A 25,530-nucleotide genomic window follows, 5' to 3' on the forward strand; every position below is an offset into this window, starting at 1 on the left:
TTCCGCCTTCCAGCAGGACGGCGCTCCTCCCTGCGTCACCTTTCCTTTAAAAGATGTGGTCCGAAGCCCCGCCCACTACGGAGGACGAAGGGGGCTCCCCGCGGGGGCTGTTCCCCGGCTTCTTCCGCCAGACCTTACCAATTGCCGGCCCGGCATAGGTAAAGCTAAAGGCGAAGGGCGCCGTGCGGGTGAGGGGAGGCCGGCGGTGGGAGGACGTGGGCTTAGGCACAGGCCTGCGGAGGAAGCGGTTTCGCGCTCGGCTGTGTCCCTGGAAGGTCAGTGCCGCCCCTGCCGCCGGACAGAGCGCGGAGAGGCGCAGCAGACCCTGTCGCGGGGTTGGGGATTATTCGCCCGGTCTCTAGAGCCGTCTTTGGGCCTAGAACGCTGTCCCTACATCCGGGAACCGCTGGACCTAGACCCGGCGCCAACCCTCCGGGTCCCCTGGATGTCCCGCCCCGCCATGGCGGCGCACGTACGGGCACGCGTGCACGCACGCCGTACGTTCCCACGCTCCCTCTCTGGCCGAGGCGCGCCGGGGGACGCCTTCCCGGTGTGGGCGTGGCCACGGCCGCGGCTGACACACGTGACCGTGCAGTTCCCCCGCGGCAGCGGCGGGGGAAGGAGTAGGGGCTAGGTTGTTCAGTGTATGAGGGGTTTCTTTTTTTCCCTATCTGTCGTTTAATAGGCTCTATGGCATAAGACTCTTGAAAGAAGCAAATAAACTTTCCTACTGAAAACTCGCAGTTCCACATTCGTATAATGAAAGGTTTCAGTCTTAAGAAAGTACTGAGAGTGGAGGGGCGTTTGAAAAGTCAACGACTGCTTATTGTACCAGGGACGGGACAGTTAAGAATAAATCATATTCTTTCCCAGCCTCAGAGAACTTACTGTCTAGTGAAGGAGAGGAACGGCAATAAGATAATCACAAAATTGTGATCGTGATAAGTGCTAAAAGGGAAAGAGAAACTGTACTACGCGAGCATTTAATGTTGAGCATTAATGCTGAGCTCAACAAACAGTTGAAGGAGCAGGGGGAGTGGGGGCTGATTGGCCTAGTTTGGAAGGTAATCAGAAGAATGTCCGGAGAAAGGGAGCACTAAGCAACAATCTGGCGTTTCCTAAACCTAAGGGAAGAGCATTTCAAGAATCTGGACTGCCAGTGTGTTTTAGGCAAATAGGAGATTTGGTATAGAACGAGGCTGGAGAGGTGGCCGAGCCTCTAGGTTTCGTGAAAGATGTTGGCCTGTAATCTGGGGCAGTTTTATGGTGGGGAGGGTGGGGGTATGTGGTGACAGCAGTGCAAAGACAACGGATTGCAGTGTTCCAAGTGTGTAAATCCTACTTAGGAGACTGGTGGGAATACACACGAAATGGAAGATGTCTTAAACTAGGGTGGTGGCAGTGGGTATAGAGAGAAGTGGCTGGATTTAAGTGGAATTAGGAAGTAAAATTTATGAGACATGGTGTTGGGTTAGCTAGGAGAGTGAGGGAGAGCGGAGACGCAAAAGATGGCGCTCTGAATGGACTGTGATGCTGGGCATTGAGATAGGAAGTTCTGGAAGAGCAAATGACCATGTAGAAGATTCATGTACAGGAATAAGTCCAACTTTAATACTGAGTCTGTAGCTCTGGATTTAAAAGCTTTTTAAGAAACATTTCCTGGATGGTCATTAAGCTAGTTCAATAGAATAACTAAAATATAAAATAAATTAAAAATCTTACAGGTAAAGAAATATGGTTAAGTAATTGACCAAAGATATATGTTGGCTTTTTCCAGTGTTGTAAGTCGGTGTTAGAGCTCTTAAAAAGCCAATCTGAGTAAGGAGAATACTTTGTACCCCTTATGGAAGAGCAAAACCAGAGCCAAGGGGGAGCACCATGAAGGCTCAGTGACCATGGTTCAGTCCTCTGGTATGAAGGCTGGAACCCACTGGAACAGAGCAGAGGGACCTTTGGCAGGTCTGCAGGCAGAAACAAGGACTTTGTGAAACTCCTTTGAAAGGTGTGAGAGGGGATTCTTAAAGTCACAGGAATTGGCAAAATTACTTTCACAAATATTTAGTCCACTAGAATCTATGTAACTTTGAGCCAGCCTCCCTGGAAATAATATCAGTAAGTATGAGCTTGTGAATATCAGCTGTATAGGCTAGAAGAGCGGTGAGCATGCAAGCGACTTAATTTCTTACAGGGCAGGACTCCCTCATAACCACATACTTAAATCATATTCCAGGAAGTTTCATTAAAAATACATTATCAGTACCTCCTGAAGAGGTGCTATAAAACGTAATGCAAAATAACGTGTCGTGAGGGGAACGCAGCCGTCCTTTGGAGCAGTAATCATTTGATCACATTTTTTTTCTTGTACAAAAATGTTCGTAGCAACTTTATTCATAATAGCCCCAAACCAGGAGCATTCTAAATGTTCATCAACAGAAAACTGGATTTAAAATTTGTAGTATGTTCCTATACTGGGACAATTCTCAGAAATAGAAAGGAACAAAGTAATGACACGTGCAGCAACAGAGATGAATCTCAAAAACACGCTGAGATGCCTTACAGCAGAGCACGTACTGCTTGATGACATTATATGAAATCTGAGAACAGACTGATAGAAAAATATCAGAACAGTTGTTGCCCCTGGGGATGGAGACTAACTTGAAAGAGGCATGAGGGAACTTTCTGGGGTAGTGGTAATATTCTACATATTGACAGGAGTTTTGGTTACAGAGGTGTTTATACTTGTCAAAACGAATTAAAAGGTATGTTTAAGATTTGTACATTTCTTTCCTTTTTTTTAGATTTTATTTATTTGAGAGAAAGCGGGAGACCGAACACGAGCCGGGGGGAGGGGCAGAGGGAGAGGAAGAAGCAGACTCCCTGCTGAGCAGGGAGCCAGACAGGAGGCTCCATCCCAGGACCCTGGCATCCTGACCTGAACTAAAGGCAAACGCTTAACCGACTGAGCCACCCCAGTGCCCCTGTACATTTCATTGTATGTAAATTTTGCCTCAAAATGGAAAGAATCATTAACAAATATTGCACCCAAGTTAATGGAAGGCGTGCTCAAGTATTTGAGGATAAAGGATTTGAGGATGCCAATGTCTGCAGCTACTTTGAAATGCATCAAAACATTAATGAAATGGATAAAAAGAGGAATAAGTAGATGGGTAAATAAAGATAGCAACATGTAGAATCTAGATGAATGGGTATTGGGGTGTTCAATGTACAGTCTTTCAATTTTTCTGTATATTTAAACATTTCCATGATAAAAGTCGGGGCAAATACTCCTCAAAGAATGTTGTTCATTTTAAACAACTGCAGACTTAATGTGAAAGTATAAAGAACACAGCCCCAAGCTCTCCTGAAATATACAGCGTATGAAAGTAGCCATATATTTATTTTGTAATTTCCCATTTTATGGCGTACTATTTAAAATCCTTTCAATTTCTCATGACATGTGTGGAGCAAACACTGAAATTACTCTGTGTTGTGTGCATTTGGAATAATGCAATTGTCATTTTTCTTACGTGGTCCCAGGCAAGTTAGTGATGGTGTTGAAGAGGTCCAAGCAGAGGAGCGAGGACTGAAATTAGTGGGAATTGCTAAGACAGAAGAGTGAAGGGGCTTTGAGGGCGCTTGTACATTTATCCTCCAGTGCTTGCAGGATATGGCGTTTTTCAGTGATCCAATCTCACGTAAATAAGGAACAGGAAAAGAGAAGTTCTATGTTTTCTCCCTGCGATGTGGAGTCAGCTGCGGGATTTAAAACTCCCACCAGCTGCAGATCCTTCAGCACAGGATGATCTCGATCAGGTCCGAGTTACCGTGAAACCAGACATGGAAGTCTCATACTGTACAATCGTGCACTTTAAGGAAATGACTTTAAGATAGTTGGCTTTTCAAATAGTTCTGGATGTCTCAGGAGGGATAGCTGTGGAAGTAAGTGACTAAAGGCACCCATATTGTCCTAAAAACATAAGAACCTATTTCAGTTTAGACTGCTGGTTCATTCAGCCTACTACTTGTTTGACAGAGCTATCAAAGATATTTAATTGGAGAAATTTCATGAGAGAGCAAGGCTTTCTATTTTGCATCCACCTTGAAAGCTTTCTTAACCTATTCTGAACCTCTGCTCTTAAACTCCCAGGCAGCCTAGCTTAAACCACTTGAACCACCAACGTTATAATGTTTTATCATTTATTTTCTTATGTCTTCTTTTTTGAGGGGTTCTTGACCCAGTGGTTCTTAACAAGAGAGGAACAAGGAAATATCTCAGGTTTTGAAAAAGCATCCCCAGGTGATGCTGGTAGGCCTCCAGTTTCTGAGAACCGCTACTGCAAAACATGTTCACTTTTAACTACTAGTTAGGCAAACATTGCAGAAGTTCTACTTCGAATTGAAACCATCTTGATATTTATGATGGTGAGACTGCTCTGATGAAAACCAGATGGAGAATAAAGATGATTTGCATTACTAAACAATTCAGGCTTTGAAATCTAGAAAGCTCCCTAAACACAGGCTTCACTTAGATACAGCCTTGAAACTAATGAAGAGAACATTTTTTGAAGACATATAAAGCCAGAATGCCAATTGATTAAATTATAGTGACGTATGTAACTTACACAGATTGGAACAGTCATATTGACATGACTAGTGAACATTTTCCTTCCTGTGCGCAGCTGCTTCTCTTTTAACTTTTTAATTATGAACAAAATTAAACATACAGAACAGTTGGAAGGCTCAATAACTGAACATCCGGGTAACCATAACGTAGATTCAGCAAATGTTGCCATGCTGCACGTGTTGTTTTCTGCTAAACCCTGTCAGAGCAAGTGGCAGATGTCATGGTCCTCTACACTGAATACTTCAGAGTCCCCTCCCAAGAAAGGCATTTTCCCACCTGAGACAATCACAATACTTCTCGGATGGCACCCGGTCCATCAGGAATCTCGTCACCATTCAGCTTGTCCCCTGTATCTCAACATCTCTTTGCAGTTGATTTTTTCAAACACATTGCATTTTATAAGTATGTCTCCTCTTTTTATTCAAGAATAGCCCCCCTTTTTTTTCATTCCCCATTAACATTGACTTTTTTTCATCACCAAGCCAGTTGGCTTGTCCCACAGTCTGTATTTGTCACATTGTTTCCTTGTGGTGGTATCTGATTTGTTCCCGAGTCTGGCCCTTGTATTCCTTGGAAACTGGGAACCAGGTCTAGAGGCCGGACCAGGTCCTGGTTAAACCTCTTTTGGCAGGACTGTTTCACAGAAGGCACCACACTCATGCCGTGTCGCAGAAGGAGGCGTGCGCTAGGGGGTCAGGTTGTCCCATCGCTGGAATGCTGAGTCTGACCTTAGGTTAAGGAGGGTGACAGCCAGAGTGTGTTTTTCCCATTTCACTTTGCAAGTAATCTTTGAGTCACCCTTTGGCACCATACGAATACCCTGTTTCGTCATTAGCTTTTTACCTAACGGTTTTTGCATCCACCTTTGCCTGGATCTGTGATTTGACTGAAGGTGGCAAAATGGTGATTTCTAAATTACTTTTCTTCTCCATTTATTAGCTGGCATTCTCCTCTAACGAAGAGCTTTTCTTCACCACCTGGGGATGATTGCTGTTTACAGTTCTTCCTAAAGAGGTAGGATGACTGCATAGTCCTTTTCCTTTACCAATTTTCACAGTAAGGAGTCCGGGTAATAGTCATGTGCAGTTCTGGCAAATGATCTTTCTTTTTTACAGATTTTTACATATTCTGTGTGTTGAAATAACCTTCAGCCATTGTTCTTTAATATTGAAATTACTGTACATTTGGCCAGTGGGGAGTCTGTCCATGCTCCCAACCTGTGAAAGAAATGTAAACAAATGAAATTACAATACTGTGGGGGAAATCAGAAAACTGGATATTTGATAATATAAAGGAATGATTATTAGTTGGGATAATGTTATTATGGTCATTAAAAAGACAAAAGAGGCCTCACCGCTTAGAGATGACATACTGAAGTATTTGCTGGCGAGATAGGATTGACCTTGAAGTGGTTCATGGGTGGCTGGGGGTGCAGCCGAGTAGTGGAGGCAGAGAGGAAGCAGGTTTGGCTACATGCTATTAATTAGGAAGCTGTGTGATGGGTGCTTAGGGCTTTATTATACTATTCTGCCTGTACATGTTTGAAACTTTCCCTAATAAAAAGCTTTTTAGGGGCACCTCGGTGGCTCAGTTTGTTAAGTGTGTGCCTTTGGCTCAGGTCATGATCCCAGGGTCCTGGATTGAGTCTTGCATTAGGCTCCCTGCTGAGCAGGGAGTCCGCTTTTCCCTCTCCCTTGTGTGTGTGCGCACTTGCTTACTGTCTCTCCAATAAATCTTTTTTTTTGTTTTTTAAGATTTTATTTACTTATTTGACAGAGAGAGACAGCCAGCGAGAGAGGGAACACAGGCGGGGGAGTGGGAGAGGAAGAAGCAGGCTCCCAGCAAGGACCTGACGCGGGGCTTGATCCCAGATCGCTGGGATCACGCCCTGAGCCGAAGGCAGATGCTTAACAACTGAGCCACCCAGGCCCCCCGAAATCTTTTTTTAAAAAAAAGCTTTTTAATTATTAGAATTTAAGTTGATATTTGCAAATCAAATTTAGTAATCTCACAGCTTTATTTCTTAGCGTTGTATTTATATTCTATCTGTGAAAAGCTTGTTTTGAAGAAATATGTATATGTTCAGCTTTGCTGACATAAAGCCAAAATTTAGCTAGTATTGGAGCTTAATTGCTGTATAAGTCAAGAAAATTTAAAACTTTTTAACATTTAAATAACGGTGCAGAACTTAAAGAAAAATATAGTTACAGTATCTTTCTACTCTTTACCTTTTTCTTTTCCTAGAAAGTGTTTTTAAAGCTTTAAAAAAAATTCTACATCATTTTTCTGAAATCATCTCTATTTTGTAAATAAATGTATTTCACTTTCTAGTATAAAAAATATTTCTTCCATGTAAAAGATCGAAAGGAGAGGGGGAAAAGATCACTTGTGTCCTCAACCACAAACAACCAGGGTTTTCATAAATTTCTCTTCATCTTTTTCCTGTGCCGAGTCTATTTATATGCTTACTTGTTTTTAATAATCCTACATTTTGAAAAAAAAAAAAAACACTACATTTTGAAATAGTATTGTCTGTTTTAACGTGATGAGGATTCACCACCGAGGCCGCAGGCGCTGTCATCCATTATTGTCAGCGCCATCCTAACTCAGTAGTGAAATTTGGTGCTGCTGCTATTTTTCTGATGATAAATGGAAGATAGTCTTCTCTGGTCTCCTCAGGCTCTCCTGCTTTTTTGGTTTGGGGGCTTTCTCCTCCAACAAATATCTGACTTCTTTCATTAAACGGTAGTGTCTCAGCTATTTAAAATCCAGTCTGGTCTATTCTAGAGCCTTGACCACACCTACAGCTGGAGGCCGCAAGCAGGTAAGGACGGAGCGTTCATGTCCTTCGCGGTGGGTGGAACACCTGGCCGTAGATCTCACTAAGGGCAGCGGACATCTGAAAGGCCAGCCCGAATGTGAAGAGCACGGGTTACCAGCATTTGTGTGTACTGCTAGGGAATGACGCATCTGGGGACCCTGGGGTCAGACACCAGCAGACGTGGCCTTCTCTCCTGGCTGTTCCCTTTGGCTCAAGCGTTCACCATGTCCATGCTGACCAGGGCTCTGGGCTCTAGTGTTAGGGACACAGCAGTGAACAAAATGGACAATTATGTTTTCTCATGAAGCTTGCATTCTAGTGAGGAAAGATTATGAACATGTGTGCAAATAACTGTGGAATATGCCAGGCAGTGGATTTGAAAGTGATGGGGGTACAGTATTCTACCAAGTGGATGGGGAGTCCCTGCTGAGCAGTAACACTTGAGCTGAGGCCTGAGGTCGATGAACCAGGCAGCTGGGGGAAGGGAACTCCTGGGAGGGGGGGGGCAGTAGGCCCCTTCACGGGCTTGGCGTCTCCCCCGAGCGAGATGAAAGCCGGTGGAGGGTCCTAAGCAGAGGAGGGACGTCATCTGCCGTGTGCATTTTGAAGGGATCACTGTGTGTGCCATGTGGGTGATAAATTATAGGGGTAGGGGAGAAGCAGGAGGGCAGTCAGGAGGCTGTGAGTGTAAACCGGGAAGAGAGGGTGGTAGTTTTGGAGTGGGGTGATAGCAACGGTGAAGGTGAGGAGCGGTTGGATCCTGGATGTTTTTAGAGGTTGAACAGCCGGATGCACTGCTAAATTGCTAAGAGGAAAAGGAGAGTGAAGGATAACCTTGCTGTTTGGGGCCAGAGTAGCCGGAAGGGCATGTGGTCTTTCTAGGACCTAGGGAGGACAGAGGGAGGAGCCGGCACGGGGGGAGAGGGAGTAGATTGAGAGTTCGGTGGGGGACGTGTTCACTGGGGGTGACATTAGAGATCTAAGTGGACAGCGTGGGCCGGCATTCAGCCCTACAAGTTTGGGGTTCAAGGGAGAGTCTGGAGGCAGAGCAGGAAGTGTGGGTGTCACCCAGCTCAGTGAGGACAGAGTGAGAGTATGTGCATCCCATCACTTCCCATTCAGTTTACTGTGTCTGTTTTGCTTTTTTCCATATCACTCGTCGCTAGAGGCATGAGGGAGGGGTGATGATGGGGGTAGGATACGTGGTTGTACAGCCTGGTGGGATCAAAGCTAGGGACCAGAGGGCTTTTCCAGTTGTGGCAAACGCTCCAGGTGACTCTCCTGCAGGTGACCCGGGGACCATTCTTTGAGAAGCACTGCTGAAGGCCCCTCATCCCTCCCTCTTTGGTCGTGGACAGGCTCACCTCCCTGAGTTCTTGTGTCGCTCAGCAAACCCCAGGTGACCCGAGTGGGTCCTCTCTTCTGTCCTCCAGCCTGCACCTCTAGGCTTTGCCCAGCGGGTGAATGGAAGGAGAAAGACACTTACTGGGGGAGAGAAGCAAGGACAAAATCAAAATGCCATTTATAAGAGCAGCGGTTATTCCCATGAAGTAAACCAGGATCACCACGTGGGCCTAATGCTTAGTTCACGTTTGCTCGTCGTGCCGTCCCTAGTGAGTCATCGTACAGTTCATGAGGTCAGCCCTCCGATTCACGTCAGGGTATTTTCTTTCTGAGAGTCTCACTTAGTGCTCCCAGGGGGTCAGCTTCCTTCATGGGGAGTTCCCTTTCCCAGAATAGTGCTCTTGTCTTCTGTATACCAGCGGATGTATTGATAAATTGTTAGTAGTTGATTGTATTAAAAGCTTATGAATTAGTATTTATGAATCACCAAGGATTTTATATACTGCATTCTCTTAAATAAACCTTTAGGATGATCCTTGCTTTTGGAGTTGGCCCTACAAGCTTGGGAAGTAGAGTCAAATGAGGTAGGATTGGGGGGAGAAACGATGGGAAACGACAGTCCTGTGCAAGTATGTTCTCACAGTAACTTGCTCTGGGGACAGTACCTCCACGAGTCAGTGTGACCACAGTCACCTGACAGTCCACGTCATTGGCGTAAACTCCCCAGGCCGGATCCACAGCGTTCACAGATGACACAGGCCTGCAGCCTCACACACGCCCTCCCTGTACCACGGCATCAAAGCATGGGGATGAACGGACTGAATTGTAACAAACCTTCCCCCTCTTTTTAGGATGGCTGCTCTTCTTCTAAAGAGGCTAACATTACAGACCGTAAAGACTGAAAATAATTGCCTAAGAAGGTGTCTTGGTAAATACATCCTGCACGAGACCCTAGCAGCGTGGCTGCCCCTCGGCGCTTCGGTCCCCAGACTGTCCCACCTAATTCACGCAAAAGCTTTCGGTACCGTTGCGGACACCCAGGACGAAAGAAAGAAGAAGAGAAAGAGTGCACCAGCTTTTAGCAACATCGGCAGAAAAATTCACGAGCGAGTCATTCACGTGCTGGATGAGGCAGGCAATGACTTGGGAAACATGCACCGAGCAGACGTGATCAGGCTCATGAACGAGCGGGACCTGAAGCTCGTTAAGCGGGACAGCGGCGCCGAGCCTCCGCAGTACCAGCTCCTGACGGGGACGCAGATTCACAAGGAGCAGCTGAGACTGCGGGAGCTGGAAAAGGCCCACCCCAAACCTGGTAGGTGTCGTGCTGTCTGCGCCCTGAGCCCTCGGGACCGCACACCCGCAGTTGAGAGCGGCATGGGCCAGGCTGCCCCATGACCACGGGGGTGTGACAAAATGGGGCAGTTCACAGTCTCACCACCACCGCCCACATCTTTCTTCAGCTCTCCCTTATTTCCATTCGTCGTCTTGTCTTTTTCCCTTCATGCCCTGTGGTCGGCATCTCTTCCTTTAAGCCTGTATAAAAGGAGGGGAAAATGAGGTAAACACCCCAAAGTGATGGGACCTCTTTTCCCCTTGGATCTTGGCTCTGTCTCTGATACGGGGGTGGCAGAGCCACTGGCGGCGGGACTGAAAATTTGAGACTCGGAAGAGGTGGATTGGAGTCCCTGTTCCAGGGCCAGGCCACCCTTCCCCCCCCGCCCCATCCCCCCACATCTCTAAAGTGGAGGTCCTTGCTTAATTGCTTGGAAGCACTTCCTAATCTCCGAGGTGGTTCGTAGAGCAGCTTTCACACCCCAGTGTCCTGTTACTGTATTGGTAAGCAATGCTCACTTACATTTAGCCAGTCACCTTACAATGCCCTTGTCATGGATGCCTCATGGAGCCATGAATTGGAAGGTAAGTGAAGATTTTTCATGATTCCTGATATGTGCTGATCGTTAAGAAAGCTTGTTTTCTGGAAAACACCCTGGGACAGGGACCAGGAGACTGGTCCCGAAACTGCCACAGTGAGGGTTGTGTCTCTTCAGAAAATCACACACTCTCTGTGGCTCAGTTTTGTAACATCACAATCAACAAGGGTGTTGACTAGAAAACTAAAAGTATTCAGAGGAGGCCAACTAGAATGATAAAGACTTCAATCTGTATCACAGAAAAATCGCTGAACAGCCCAGAGAAGCTTGGAGAAGACACATGTTGCTGTTGTGAGAGATACGTGAAGGGCTAAGGTGTTAAAGGTATTATTTTGTTCTGAGAGAGTTCTAGGACCAGCTGCAGGGGCTTGAAGGAAGAAGGAGGTGTTAATAAAAGGACTTTTTAAAAAAGAAGATTACTTTTATTTTGGGAATTAGAAAGCATACAGAAAAATATGAACACCTGTTATCCATCATCCAAAAGGAACAAGCATTAATATTGTTGTGCTTCCTTCCCTGTAAGGTAATTTTCAAATAGTCGGGATTTCCATTTCTGGAGTACAGGATGTAGGGAGCTCCCTCCTGTCTGATGCGGTCTGGTTGACCCCACTGTCTCTAGGAGGCCATCACAAAAGGAGTCAGATGAGAAGAGTACTTCCCAGATGCTGCTCTGATCAGAAGGAAAAATAAGGATAGTCAAGTTTATCATGAAGCTAGACTCGTTCCTTTTCAAGGACCATTCTTTTGTTCTTTCATCAAATGAGGGTAATAATAATGGAAGCATTTCATACATTACAGAATATCTGTTTTGCTTTTAAAGTCTGAGACCTAAATACTCTTACTTGGCAGGTAAAAAATTGGTACCTTTAAGTCTGTCCATCTCCCTTGTTTAAAAAAGTGTTTACTGGCCTGTGAAACTAAGTCAGAGAGGAGCGTTTGGGCCCCTGTGGCAACCTGATCTCTCACGAAGTGTGTGATCCAGCTCAGGTCTCGTGAGGAGACCAGGAACAGTCCTAGCACCAAGTCTTCCCTGTTCCAAACTAGGACCTGCCCTGACAAAGGAACTCAGTTTTTCTTCAAATATTGGACAACATGATTTGGACACAAAGACTAAACAGATTCAGCAGTGGATTGAGAAAAAATACAGAGTTCAGATCACCATAAAGAAAGGGAAGAACACAGAGGAGCCAGAACATAAGATGGTGAGTAAAAGCAGGTATGAGGGAACTGCTCGTGGTGTCCGTTTTCTGATCTAAAGATACAATTGTAGAAAATCTGGGGAAGGTAAAGGCAAAGACAAGTAACTGCTAATTCTACCCAGTTATGGCAGTAGCTTTCCAATTCCTTTTTCAAAAATGTAAGCATACTCGATGTACATCACCTTTTTAAGTATTTTGTCATGTGAAAACATTGCACTTCGTAATTTCAGGGCTATATACTATTGCTTTACAAATTGTGCAATATCCATAGATTCGTTTTTTAGTCTGTCTCCTGTATCTAATGTCCCTGAGAAGCATTATATATAAAGTCAAATTGTCTATCTGGAAAGTATCAGTTTACACTCCCTGATAAGTTTATAGAGTATCTATTTTGCTTTTGGAGTCAGAGACCTTAGCAGCTAAAAGGCAGCACCAGTCTGGTGGTTTCTGACTTCATTCCAGGTTAGAATCACGTAGGTGTGGGTTTCAGTCCAGAATCTCTAGAACTGGGTGTATTTTTCTAATCACCCCGTGTTAGCAATGTTAGGAACTGCACTAGACTGACAGTTTGGGAGATAAAGAGGTCCGTTGCCAATGCCCAGACCCATTGCTTTGTACATCTTTTTTCTGAGAGGGTAGCTGGGGCCAAACAGCCCCTCAATGCCATGACAGATGGGAATTTAAAACCATCAACCTTTAGTGCATTAGTTTAGTTACATGGCGTTTGTAAAACTGCCTCGTTATCGTACCGGTTTCAATCAGCTTAACCAGATAGGCACAATTTGATTTAGATAATCACTTAAATAACATCAATTCAGGAATGCTGATTTTTATGTGTATTAGAGCATTAAGAAAGAATCAAAGACATTGGTTTTACATTAATCTTTGGCTGTTTTCCCTTTCTAGGAGGAGATCTGTAATCAAATACTTCAGACTATGCCTGGAATAGCTACCTTCTCATCCCGGCCACAAGCTGTTCGGGGTGGAAAAGCTGTAATGTGTGTTCTTCGTCATTTGAGCAAAAAGGAAGAGAATGCGTACAGAGAAACTCAAGGAACCCAGAAAGGAGACACTTTGAACACGGAAAATCGAAACAATCAAGAATCAGATGTTGTGCATCAGTGATTTTAATAAAGAAAAACGTGCTTCTGGGAGGAAATAATTGAGCTGGCTGGTGTGTATCATTTAAACCAAGCCATGTGAGGTTCAGTTGAGGGTAAGAACTGCAACTGTCGAGAGCACCTTGTCCTCAGTACAGTTCAGTGTCTCTCCGTTTTTAGGTGCAGATAAGCCTCGTTCTTGCTTCTTTTTAGGTGGAATATAGCCACTGAGACGAGAGGCCAAACTCCGTTTTTCACGAGACCGTTTTACCTTTGGAAATAAGAAAACAAGATAATGGGAATTCAAAATCAAACTGTGAGAACTGATCTTCTAATAGCTGTCCCCACCCCCCCACCCCCGGCAGACAGCGCTCCTTTAGAAGGAAGCGAAGGCCGTGCCACCCCTTCCACAGCAGTGCAGGCTCACGTGCTAATAAGGAGCTGAAACATTCTGGATTGCATCTGGCTGAGGTCACTGATATTTGAAATTAACAGCTGTCCTAACTCAACTTACTTTGAGCTTCATTTTCTTCTTGTCAGGGTCATGCACAACGGCATGCCTAGTGAGACTCTGCTACAATGAAGGAAAAAGAAAAACAGTTACATCTTAAAAACACTGCCATTTTGGTGTCTATTAATATGAAAACTCCGTGAGTTATTTAAATAAACTGTCAACCTTCTTTCTGTTACATACCACTGAAGGATGTGACCTCTACCTACAAAGATGCCCCCACCAGAGCAGAATTCTTCCTCAAATCCTAGACCTAACCACTACCATTCACAAGGACCCAGGTTAGGAACTTACACAGCTCACTTTGAATGAGCTATTCCAAGCTGAAGAAGGTTCTTTTAACTGAATCTATGTCAGCAGCATTCCCAAACACCAGTGGAAAATCTGACCAAGGTGTTGCTGTCCTCGATAATGCTGACTACCATTAGCCCCCAGTTGTTTTCTGATGGTCTGGACACATGCTGAGCCTGCCTCACTGGTCTCTTCGGTCTTTCTTACAGCTCACAGTTCGCACTTGAGAGAGCACCTGCCAGAGTGAGGGTCTGCAGAACTGCACAGGCCCTCCGTTTACTGTCACGTTCTTACCTATTCAAATCACACCAAGATCCAGACTAGATTCTCAAGTGCTATGGTCCCTCATGTCCTTGTTTGCCCACTTCTCTCAATCCCTAGAAGATGACAGTCTAAAAGGACACCCAACTGTCAGCAATCTCTTAGAAGAGCAAGTGGTACCGCAGGCCACTGTTTCTCAAAGCTGGACATGATCGCCTAGAGGGTTTGTTAAAACCCAAATTACTAGGCCCCATCTCCACAGAGTTTCTGATTCAGTGGGGGGAGCCTGTGGATATGCATTTCTAGCAAGTTCTCAGGTGATGCTGATGCTCCTGGTCCAGGGCCATGCTTTGAGAACCACTGGCATAGGCAAATCTGGTTGTCTTGCAGACTTGAGTTAAGCCAGAGTGGAAGGTCCAGACCACTGGGCTTTCCCCATCTGTAGGCCCTGGGGCACCATCTTGGAATCCAGGGCTCCCAGAAACCCAGCAAGGAAGCCACAGACCTAAAGGACTGCATTTGTGAGCGCGAGTACTTACTTTCATGGCAAATGTTTTGCCACAGCCGGGATGTTCACACATAAATGGGCGCCTTTCCTCGTGAAAAGAGAGAATGTGGCTCTGGAGATTAAACACCGTCGTGTAGGTTCTACCACAGCCTTCTCTTGGACACCGGCATACGTCCCTTTCTGGGGCATGAGTTTTCATATGCTGCTTAAGGTAATCCTTGCGCTTAAATGTTTTCTGGCATACTTCACATTTTAGGTCCTCTGGTGGAGTAGACACACAAACTTAACCAATTTCGCCAGGTTATCACCCAGAAAGAATCAATTTGAATTTGTAAGTAAGGTATTTGATGCCGAAAATATCATGATTATCGTGAGAAAATTAACTCCAATTTTTATTGCTTGGAAGTTTGTCTCAATTTTCCCATGTTCTTGTATTACGTAAAGTCACTCTGTTCCCTTACCAGGGAGCAGGGGTTCTCAGCATGGCAAGGGGAGATGAAGAAGACCAGTTTCCTTCCTTGCCCTCCAACACCTAAAGCACTGTTTCCTAAACTGTCCCACAGAACACCAGTGCCTCCCAAGGTTCCTGACTTGCCAGAGCCTTTCAAACTACTAATTTAGGGGCCCCTGGCTGGCTCAGTCACTGATTAAGCGTTTGCCTTCAGCTGAGGTCATGATGGGATCAAGCCCTGTGTGAGGTTCTCCACTGATCGGGGAGCCGGCTTCTCCCTCTCCCTCTGCCTCTCCCTCCCCCACTCATGCACATACTCTTTCCCTCCCTCTCTCTCTCTCTCTCTCTCTCTCTCGAATAAATAACATCTTAAAAAAAAAAAAAAAAGAACCTAATTGTGCACAGCAGCTCCTGGCATAGCTCCTCCCAAACCTGGAACCATACCTCTGCTCATTCGTCAAACAGCTGAGGTACCCAGCACGTCACAAAACATCACCCAGAACGGTTATTATTTTAAGGAACATGTTTATTATTTCACTCTTTAAAAGCAGTTCTATAGCGACAAATATTTACACTGTGCCATACATGTCTGCCTTACCTTTATGGGTTTCTCTCACATGTTTTAGAAGCTCTGTCCATGTTTTTGCCACAAAGGAACATTCTTTTTGACACATATAGCCTGATTAGAAAAAAAATACATTGGTACATTGTCTTTTGTGAATATTTAGTGTAAATACCAATTGTAATTAGAAAGGAAACTTACAAGCCTATATAATTTTTCTCCAGTCTTCCAATAATATTCTGTTAGTCTTTAGATGTGGGAATAAAAACTAAGTCTTTTACAGGGAAACCAAATAATCGCATAGCAAGGTACTCCACACAGAGTTTTACGTCCGCAGACTTCACAGAAGCACGCTGTCCCCGGGAAGTTGTGTTTAGCGCACGTGGACTCCCAGCTGCTGTCCTTCCCCCACCTCCATGGCTCGCAGCCCCTTGCCCCTCCCTGCTTTATGTCTGCCTCTTGTTTTCCTCAGTGAGAGAGCTCTGTGGTCCTCTGTGCTTGGCAGACCAACACTAAGTCTCAGCGGTTGTGTGCCTACCCCTGGCCTCTAGTCTTACTATCTGGTAAGTTCCACAATACAGGAAAGACTCAGGGTGCAATTAAGGGAGAAAATAAGAACCCAGAGGAAATGCTGCCAACAAAAATGGACATCGTGTGAAGCACCAGAACTGGAAGAATCCGTCAGTTTTACAGCCAACCTGTGTTTCACCCACTAAGCAGACAGAAACGAAAGGGAACGAGGCTACCTCCAGCTCTTCAGCTACTAGTCTCTTGTTTAAAAAAAAAAAAAACAACCACCATATATTCTATACTTAGAAAACTGGAATAGAGAATTAAAAAAATCCCTCATGGAAACAGAACAGATTTAAGCAGTTTAATCAAGTCTTTTTGAAAAAGGCACAATCTGATTACAACGTCAAACTATTATCCAAGCCTGGTGAGTGCCAGTGAGAAGAAAGACCCAGGCCATAAAGAGGTAAACAGGGGTGAAAAAGCCAACCGTGGCTGGAGCGCTAACACTCTCGGAAGCACAGAGCGCCACCAGGCACTTGTGGCAGACAACGACACATTCGCTGTGAACAGCGATGACAGGAGCGGAAGAACAGGCAAGGATGTGCAGTGCCCTGGCCGAGTCTAAAACCTGAACCAGCGCACGCTGCCCCTGCTGAGATAGTGTCGAGTTTCTCCGCGTGACCATGGAATAAAACGGAAAGCACCTTCCAGTCGAGGAACCAGACACACACACACTATTGGGCTCTCCTGGAAGCGGGGGCCACCGGGGAGCGCCAGACATACCCTCGTGGACCTTGCTGTGTCGCTTCAGCCTGCTGGGTGAGGCGAAGTGTTTCCCACATCCTTCATGGGCACACCTGGGTTAACAACACGTCATGTGTGAGCCAATCCATTTCTGTGGAGCATCTGCTGAGGGTGAATATTACTCTGTCCTTTTCTGCTACCAAAGTCTCCCACAACCAAACCAATCATAAAAAGGAGATTTAAAATTGAGACCGAATCACAAGTGAAATTCAAGTTATTTGACCAGCCTTGGGACAAAACAAACAGAGAAAAGAGGGAGGACTGTTTTGTTTGGTTTTTTTTTTGCCTCTGTGATCAAATTAAAGTTTTCATCTTTATCCTTCTGAGAACAGACTGTTTTGCTGGCAACAGGATGGCTGAGGTAAACCCCCAAGGCATTCTGAACCATCTTTGCTGGGTTTAATGCCGCCGCCTGGAGACGGTGTGGGAGGAAAGCAGCAGCAGACCCGTCGGCTCTCGTGAGCCACACAGGGGCACGGCCGCTTCCATGGGAAAGGCCCCAGCGGCACAAGAGGTGGCAGGCCTGCCAGCGAGGACAGACACAGGCCCTGCAGTGACCCCAGGCAAGGCGCAGCTCTGGGGGAGCTGGGAAGGCACCGGGCAGGACGACAGCACGCAGAGTGGCCAGCCAGTGTCCTTCAGGACGCCCCTCTGGGCAGGCAGCTGGGGCTCTGACACCCTCGGCATGTCCACCCCCATGTGTCCAGTCACCGTTCCTGTTCCTCAGGAAGGCCGCTCTGATGCATGCTAAGCCCCATGACTTCTGCTCCGTAGGAAAGGAATGCTTCGTGTCTGCATAAGGACAGTTCACACAATTAAAAGGGCTCTTTGGGCTGCCTGGCTGGCTCAGTCGGTTAACTGTCTGCCTTCAGCTCAGGTCATGATCCCGGGGTCCTGGGATGGAGCCCTGCATTGGGTTCCTTGCTCAGCGGGGAGCCTGCTTCTCCCTCTACCTCCCGCCCTCCCTGCTTGTGCGCATGGTCTCGCTCTCTCTCTGACAAATAAAGTCTTTAAAAAAAATAAATAAACAGGCTCTAACTGAATAAAGTCATTTCTTAGTTTTCCTTCAGGCTTAACCACAATTGTAGTAATCTCACAAATCATTTAGAAGCATTGATTATTTTTGTTAGAAAAGAAAAGCAAAAGCAAACTTCGGAAATGCCCCACTCTATAAATGGGCATTCACGGTACAGAAAAGTGTTGATGAAGAGATGGTTTCTGAACACCTGCATCCAACCTTCACGTCTCAGTCTTTACTCCCACCTGAACTGCACGAGATCTCAGGCGCACGAAGCACCTACTTGAACAGCGGCTCACTGGTGTGCTGGCTCTGATGGATTCTCAGCTGCTGGTGTTTCTTAAAGGCCTTCGTACAACCTTCAAAAGCGCACTGTTTAGTAAAGGTTCATTAGTCTGGGAAAAATCAAAGAACCGTTCACAAGAGAAGTCCCTCAAGACTCCATATCGTGGAGACTTTGTACTTGCTACTTGCTCCCATGGAGTCACCGTCAAATTCTAGGCCAGGAAGCTTTAAAGATGAACACATTTGAAACAGCAAAAGTGTTTCGTTTTGGGGCAGTCTATTAATAATAAACTTCCTTAGCGCAGAAATGTTTGGTTTCAAAATAAGCCGTTATTATGATAGCTAGTAGTTGGGCTAAGTTCAGGTGTTTGGCAGACAAACTCTGGTTGATGAGCATTTTAGAAACATAGATAATAAGCATAAAAATATTCAGAGAATTTAAGCATAGAAAATCATTCATACTTACTACATATTGTTTTTGCTGATTTTCATGTTTGCGTTCAAAATGTTTCTTCAAGTTTGATTTTGTGTTGAATTTCTGATCACAACCACTAGCTGTACAACTGTAAGAAAGTGTATAAATCAAAATATTAACATGCCGAGGGAAGAGAATTTTTAAGATGCATATATCCTCCAACTTTATAAAAGTACTTTCCAAAGTATAGTATAAAATAGTCTTTAGTTTTAAGTCAGTGTCAGCCTCTCAACTCTGATGTGATTACCATGTAATGAGATGCATTTTCATGAAGTCAGGCACAGTGCATCGGAGGGAAAGTGGAAATCACTAGCTCCAAAAGCCCAAACCCTGCTTAGGCTTCAATCATATTTAAGTTAAACTGTTCCCAATTTGGAATCTCATAATTTTGCTTGAAATGTCACAATAAGCTGCATTTCCCAAAAAAACCTCAAAAACACTGGTTTCAGCTTACCATCAGAGGTAAAAACAAGTATTTAGAGCAAAACCACAAACCATCATGCCCTCTGGCATATCATTAAGCCATTCTAGTCCCCTTTAATGAGCGTTTCTATATCTTGCCCTTGATTTATCTAAATTCTTTGTGCAGTTGTGTTTTTTTAATGTGTGCTCTTCTTGTGAGGAGTTCTCCTAAACCTGGGGGATGAAGCAGGACCTCCCTGAGAGCCCTAATCTCAGCGATCACTCACGTATAAACACCAGATGATAGTCCTGTCAGGCACCGTGCTGTCCACAGGGACAGGCGGAGACACACGGGGTGACAGCGCGCAGGGCTGTGGGAGCTGTGCCACCAGAAGCACACGGGAGGGGCGCTGTGGCAGACGCCACTACGAATTCCAACAGGTGCTGTTTTTGACCGCAGGAACAGAACGCGGAGTTTAGCTGGGTACACAGTCAACAGAAATAGAGCTTTTTCTAGCATCCCCTGCAATTAGGGGTGGCCACATGGCTGTCTCTGGCCCGTCCTGTTCGACAAGCACAAAGTGTCTGAAAAGGGGGCACACCTCTTTTGCTCCTTCGTCCACCATGGTGTCTGGAACGCCAGCAGTCCTCCTGGACCAGGATGTCGAAGCCCCAAGACGAGGATGGCAGAGACAAGTTACAAGGAGCCCAGGTCCTCCTGACTGTGGAACGCCCTCAACTATCCACCTCTGCACTTTTGCATTTCAGTTAAGCAACAAAAACAGAGACTGTCTTGTTTAAGCGGCTAGTGTGTTGGGTTTTCTGTCACTCTGGACCTCACTCCTGACCCAGGCATCTAGCCCAACACAAGTGTGGGGCAAGAGGACAGGGCCCAGAAACATCCTGACAGGAAGCAGACAGCAGGCACAGGGGCCCAGAAGATGCAGGCAGAGATGCAGGGGGTGCTGCTGGTCAGGGAAGCACTGCTGGACCACAGTTTCGTGTCGGAGAGTCAAGCAAACGAGGCAGGATCATAAAAAGGCCAGTCACCAAGGTCACTGACACAACTTACTAAGATCCCGGATATTGTTATGAAAGCCACGCTGAAAACCCGTGCCCAGCTTTAAGAAGGGAAGCAGTGTGGACGGAGAGAAAACACTGTTCAAGTGGGAGTAAGAGGCTGCAGGAAGACCGTGGCAGCTGGAGGGACAGGGTCTGAGGGACGAGTAACAGAGCCTGATGAGCCGCCCGCTGCAGAGGATGTCTGAGAGGGTGAGGTGCCCCGGGGGGCGGCCCTGCCTCTGCTGGGGGTCGTCGGGTAGACAGGGATGCTGCCTGACAAGAACGAGGGAGAGGAGGACCAAAGGAAGCAGAGCTCAGACTGGACTGGGAGGGATTCGGCCACAGGGAATTTAAGGAGCCAGACAGACAGCTGGGGACCTGGAGCTAAAGATAGGCTGGATGAGAGAGAGAGAGCGCGCAGCAGGGATTACCACAGAGCTGGCTCGTTCCACAGGGAAGAACCCTCAGCTTTCCCAGTCACCCTGTGCATCTGTACCCAGCCCCAGTTTTTCTTGAGCATTTCGTTTTTTAAATAGTATACGGTAACTTAGCTCAGAAACCAAAAAGCATAAGAAGAGACACGGTTGCATGACTCCCCACCGCTCCCAGGGCAGGTGACATTTTCGGTTTTATGAAGTAACTTTTAGAGTTTTATACAGACAGAAGCAAATACAGATTCTTCCTGTCCACCTCTCCCTCCACCTTTTTATACACAAAAAGGCAGCCCTCCGTACACACTCTTCTGAACCTCGGTCTTTCAGTGGACATGCCTTAGAGATTCTCGGTTTCGCGGATGACACCTGCCTTCGTTTTCTGGCCGCAGAGTACTCCACTGCGCTGATACACTCTTCAGTCCCTCGTGACGAGCTGGTGGCCTGACTGCAATGCTCTGCGACTACTCACAGTGTTGCACGGAACCCCGTACGTGCATTTAATACACGCACGAGCGTAAGTGTAGAATAAATTTCCCAAAGCAAAACTTCCAGGTCAAAGACGATAGCCCAGACCACGCTTAGTGACTCTCTGCTGGGCTACTTGAACTACATTTTGAAATACATGAAGCTTTGCTTGGAGTCATTTATTTTGATGATACACTGTGAGCTTGAACGGGGGGTGAGATAAGGACATCTTCCCCCTCAGTAGTTTGTCCCATTCCTGCTGGCTACCACGCTGGTCACACAGACAGGTGGCTCTCCACATGGAAAGTGACGGTGAAGACGATCCCGTGTCAACAACTGACAACTCACCCTCCTCAGACTGTTGGGACCTCAGTGAGACATGCGACACCTCACCTTCACCATCATCTTAAAACTAAAAGAAGTCAACTCAGATCATCAGAAAACCTCACTGCGCGAGGAACTGTCTCATAGAACACAATTATGATATCAAAGTCTAACATCTGCAAAACCGGCCACACAGCGAGTTCTCGATATGGTCTCCTTTATGGAGCTCTGCAAATCTAATAAATTATTATTTTTTTCAATGAAACTAAGTGTTTGTTCAGTGGTTCTCCAAGTGTGGATGTCAGACCAACAGCATCAGCATCACCTGGGAACCTGCTAGAAATGCAAATTCTCAGGCCTCACCCCCTACCTACCAAATCAGAAACTCCGGGGTGGGATCCAGCACTCTGTTTTAACAAGCTTTATTGGTTCATAAAGGCCCGGTGCCTGTGGAGCCAGGACTCTGTCCGGCTAGTCTGAATGGAGTTTTCTTTTGGGGGTGAATTTCCCAGTTAGTATATACTTTAAAGGGAGAAGAGAGGCTGCAAACCTAAGAGAACTTCAGATGAACTCATTCCTGAAGTTATCACACACAAAGGACCCACAAAACCCCCTCCTCTCTTCCACACATTCAAACCCAGTCTCCTCTTATACCAGGGGATGCAAATGAGAGAAGGTGCACACTCTTGGTCTCGGGAGTGAACAGTCCATTTTCTTACCGGGTCTATATGCCAAACACAACCACCTCAAAGACCTCAAAGCTGTTCTCTACTTACACAAATGGCTTTTCCCCGGTGTGAATCAGGACGTGGCGGCTCAGATGGTAGTCCCTGACAAAGGCTTTGCCACACCCTTCGTGGTCACAAACAAACGGTCTCTAGCAGGAAGGAAAGAAAAAAAACATGTCAATCCTGCCCTAGTCACTCCGGTATTATTTAAAGACCTAAAATGTGTAGCAGGCAGGGCCATGGACACTGCCTCCAGAGATGGTCTCCATTCCGTAAGTGCTGAGCACCCAGCTAGATAATGGTGTTTTACAAACGCCACAATGTTCTCACAGAGGCGGTGCAGCAGATTTTGTTCTCTGAACAGCACAGCAAAGAAGCAGGTAGCCTTCACAGTAAGAGACAGCACTGCTAACCGGCTCCTAACCTGACAACAGGCCTCAATGGCAACCCCCTGAAGATGACTTGTCCGCTATCAGCACAGCCTGTGTGCACGCGTCTCCACTACAGCGTGTTTTTATCCATTTGTAGCCCAGGGCAGAGGAACATGCAGATTCCGTCTCATCCCAGACAAGCCCAGTGTCTGCTAAGAGAATGCCTGGCACACCTCCAGGAAGATGTTCACAGGGGCCAGAGCAAAGCAATCAGCTCCCAGCCTAACTGCAACCACCACTTGGGACCCAGGGAGGAAGGGTCTCCATTCTGAACCTACAGGAAAAGTCAAAAACATCCCCCCAAATAACCAGTTTTGTTTATTTAATTATGAAAAACATAACCTCAGGAGATTCTAGGAAGGAGGTACCAAAGCCTCAAATATTAGTACTAGCAGCAAAGCAAGTAGACAGGAAGACAGAAGAGTTGTATTACTAGCGGAAGATCCACAGAACTTTGCACAGTATTTATCAGTCTTTTTTTGTTGTTTGTGTTGTTGTTGTTTCAAAGACAGGGCAGAGCTGAGGGATGGGGTTGCAGAGCTACTTTCCTTATGCCCCAAGGACACAGACAATCTATCCTTCCCCTGGGCCATGGCTCTGGGGGTGACCTACAGAAGGGAGAGGAGGCTCATGCTGCCCAGGGGTTCTCAGGGAGGGACACAAAAGTGACCACATGCTTCCCTACTTGGACATACAGGTTTCAGAACCCACAATTTGAGGGATGGAATGGGCAAGAGAAAGGACAGGGTGGCCAAACTTAATGGATGTCTTGAGTGAAGACAGTCACTGGGTAAGATTGCCACGACAGCTGGGTGGCATGGGTAAAGTCAAGGGCAGAAAGGAGCTGTGAAAACAGTCAGTGAGGAAGAGGAAAAGAGTTGGAGGAAATGGTCAACCTTCCAATGCTGGGGAGGGTAAGGAAGATGGGGACCATGAGGACACATGAAGGAATAGCCCGTTATACAGATGCTAGGAGCAAAGGCAGGGGCTGCAGGTCCCTGGTTTAAGACATTAAGGGCCTTCAGGGGCACGTGGGTGGCTCAGTTGGTTGAGCATCTGACCCTTGATTTCAGCTCAGGTCGTGATCTCAGGATTGTGAGATCCAGCTACACACTGGAGTCTGCTTGAGATTCTCTCTCTCTCTCTCTCTCTCTCTCTCTCTCTCCCTCTTCCTCTTCCCCTCCCCACCATGCTCTCTCCCTCTCTAAAATAAATAAATCTTTAAAAGAAGGAAAGGGAAGGGGAAAGGTCAAAGGAAAAGGAAAAGGGAAAGGGAAAGGAAAGGAAAGAAATTAAGGGCCTTCTGATGAGACATTGTGAAGCCAGGCTCTGTCAAACACTGGGAAACTGGGCAGATTCCTCAGTCTCCATGAGCTTCCCTTTCCCCAGGGGTCATCTTCCAAAGGCTTCTTATTGCCCTCAAAATAAAACCTAAACTCCAAACCCTATTTCTACCCTGGCCTACAAATGATCCCACCAGACTTGCTTCTCAGACCTTCTCTTGTATGGTCCCCAACTCAATCACACCCAATCACAGGTTCCTTTTCTGCCCAGACTCTTTTTCCCTCGTGTCTGCATGAATGGATCCTTTCCTTCTCATTCAGGTCAAGAGAGACCTTTCCTGACCATCCTTCAGGAGCTCTCATTTTACTGCGTCTCATTCTTACTAATTCCTTTGCTCCAATTAAAGCATAAGGGCGGTGACAGCAGATGCCTTATCTGTTCTGTTCACTACTCTCTCTTCAGGGATAGAAAGGTACTGAATTATGAAGCAATGAATGCATGCTGCTCGCCAAACCTCCAGTACTTAGAATTCTGTCACCCTCCATGAAACATGAGAGACTATGGACTATGAGAAACAAACTGAGGGCTACAGAGGGGAGAGAGGTGGGGGAATGGGATAGGCCGGTGATGGGTAGTAAGGAGGGCACATACTGCATGGTGCACTGGGTGTTATACACAGCTAATGAATCATCGAGCCTTACATCGGAAACCGGGGATGTACTGTATGGTGACTAACATAATATAATAAAAAATCATTATTAAAATTAAAAAAAAAAAAAAAAGAATTCTGTCACCCTCCATTCCAGTTCCAGAAGGCCAGGGATAGTCAGGTGTCTGTTGGGGGTAAGCGTAGGGGATGTAGAAAGCGTGAGAGTAAATGAATCCTTCCTCTGCACCTATTTAGATTATCGGGAGGTGATGACTGGCCAAGACTGAAGATCAAAGGGGTGGCTGCGGTTTAGTAAGCCCCAAGCCTCCTCCGTTTCAGTACGCGTCCATCCCTTCTCAGCTCTTTCCTAACCGAAAGCCGAGCTGGTTCGCCCCTGTGATCCAGGGTGCCAAAGGTGAACATATCTTGCAAAGGCATGTGCACCCACGTGCTGCCCGGGGCCTCACGGACAGAGCCCACCTAGCGGGCCACCGCGTCCTGAGTCCCTGGACCTGGACGCCACGCCCCTCCGCGGCCTGGCCGGCGCCCGGTTACCTCCCCCGTGTGCTTGCACAGGTGCGCGTCTAGCTTCCAGGCCTTGTTGTAATTGGCGCTGCAGTCAGGGAAGGAGCAGATGAACCTCCTATTGAGCGCGGAGGGCGGCGGGGCGGGGCTCTCGCCGGCCGCGGTGAAGGCGTCGGCGATGGTCAGGGATGACACGGCCTCCGCGACCGGCGCCGGCGGCTCCAGGGCGCCCGGGGCCGTGCCTCAGCCACGTGGCTAGGCACGTGCAGCGAACGGCTGCGCGCGGCCGACGCTCGGTTCCGCGCCTTCCGTTCCCGGAGGACCCAACGCGCGACCCCGTCGCACTTCCGGGAGCACGACACCAGCGGGGCGGGACTGGAGCGCCGGCGCGCGCGCGCGCGCGGGCAGCAGGCCCCGCCCCGCGCCGCGCTGGCGCCGCATTCGCGCATGCTCCCGGAAGCCGCTCGCGGGTAGGCGCCCCTCCCGCGCGCGGTGCTTGGTGGTAGGGCTTCCTCTTCCTTGGGA

The 25,530-nt window shown here is 46.9% G+C and overlaps 2 protein-coding genes across 5 annotated transcripts; one reads left to right on the plus strand and one right to left on the minus strand.

Moving 5' to 3' along the window:
* On the plus strand, positions 1-13,084 carry MTIF3 (mitochondrial translational initiation factor 3). Of its 4 annotated transcripts, none has more exons than XM_045797058.2 (6): positions 122-158; positions 5,564-5,638; positions 7,412-7,448; positions 9,641-10,104; positions 11,768-11,925; positions 12,829-13,084. In XM_045797058.2, the coding sequence occupies exons 4-6, from the start codon at positions 9,642-9,644 to the stop codon at positions 13,045-13,047; spliced, it is 840 nt and encodes a 279-aa protein (XP_045653014.2). In that variant the 5' UTR covers positions 122-158; positions 5,564-5,638; positions 7,412-7,448; position 9,641; the 3' UTR covers positions 13,048-13,084. The 4 variants fall into 4 exon arrangements, with proteins under 4 accessions (XP_045653012.2, XP_045653014.2, XP_087721351.1 ...); XM_087865225.1 differs by having other exon boundaries at positions 136-275; XM_045797056.2 differs by lacking the exon at positions 7,412-7,448 and having other exon boundaries at positions 1-158.
* Positions 13,032-25,246, minus strand: GTF3A (general transcription factor IIIA). The gene is made up of 10 exons (XM_087865226.1): positions 25,036-25,246; positions 22,165-22,265; positions 18,693-18,789; positions 18,225-18,313; positions 17,635-17,715; positions 16,903-16,976; positions 15,643-15,723; positions 14,625-14,854; positions 13,537-13,596; positions 13,032-13,293 (listed from the first exon to the last, which is right to left on the minus strand). Exons 5-10 carry the CDS (start codon positions 17,679-17,681, stop codon positions 13,129-13,131), a joined length of 657 nt encoding a protein of 218 aa, XP_087721352.1. The 5' UTR covers positions 17,682-17,715; positions 18,225-18,313; positions 18,693-18,789; positions 22,165-22,265; positions 25,036-25,246; the 3' UTR covers positions 13,032-13,128.
* Between the last annotated feature and the right edge of the window lie 284 nt (positions 25,247-25,530).

This window comes from Ursus americanus, chromosome 10, assembly GCF_024610735.1.
Source record: "Ursus americanus isolate L20-20 chromosome 10, mUrsAme1.1.p, whole genome shotgun sequence".
NCBI lineage: Eukaryota > Metazoa > Chordata > Mammalia > Carnivora > Ursidae > Ursus > Ursus americanus.

Bases quoted from the DNA above. Each gene is read 5' to 3' on its own strand.
- MTIF3 (XM_045797056.2), top strand. From the start codon at position 9,642: ATGGCTGCTCTTCTTCTAAAGAGGCTAACATTACAGACCGTAAAGACT. The intron at 10,105-11,767 runs GTAGGTGTCGTG...GTTCCAAACTAG, and splicing joins AAAGGCCCACCCCAAACCTG to GACCTGCCCTGACAAAGGAA. The intron at 11,926-12,828 runs GTGAGTAAAAGC...TTCCCTTTCTAG, and splicing joins AGGAGCCAGAACATAAGATG to GAGGAGATCTGTAATCAAAT.
- GTF3A (XM_087865226.1), bottom strand. From the start codon at position 17,681: ATGGGGCTTAGCATGCATCAGAGCGGCCTTCCTGAGGAACAGGAACG. The intron at 14,855-15,642 runs GTAAGGCAGACA...CTACTCCACCAG, and splicing joins TGTGAGAGAAACCCATAAAG to AGGACCTAAAATGTGAAGTA. The intron at 13,294-13,536 runs GTAAGTTGAGTT...TTATTTCCAAAG, and splicing joins AGAAGAAAATGAAGCTCAAA to GTAAAACGGTCTCGTGAAAA.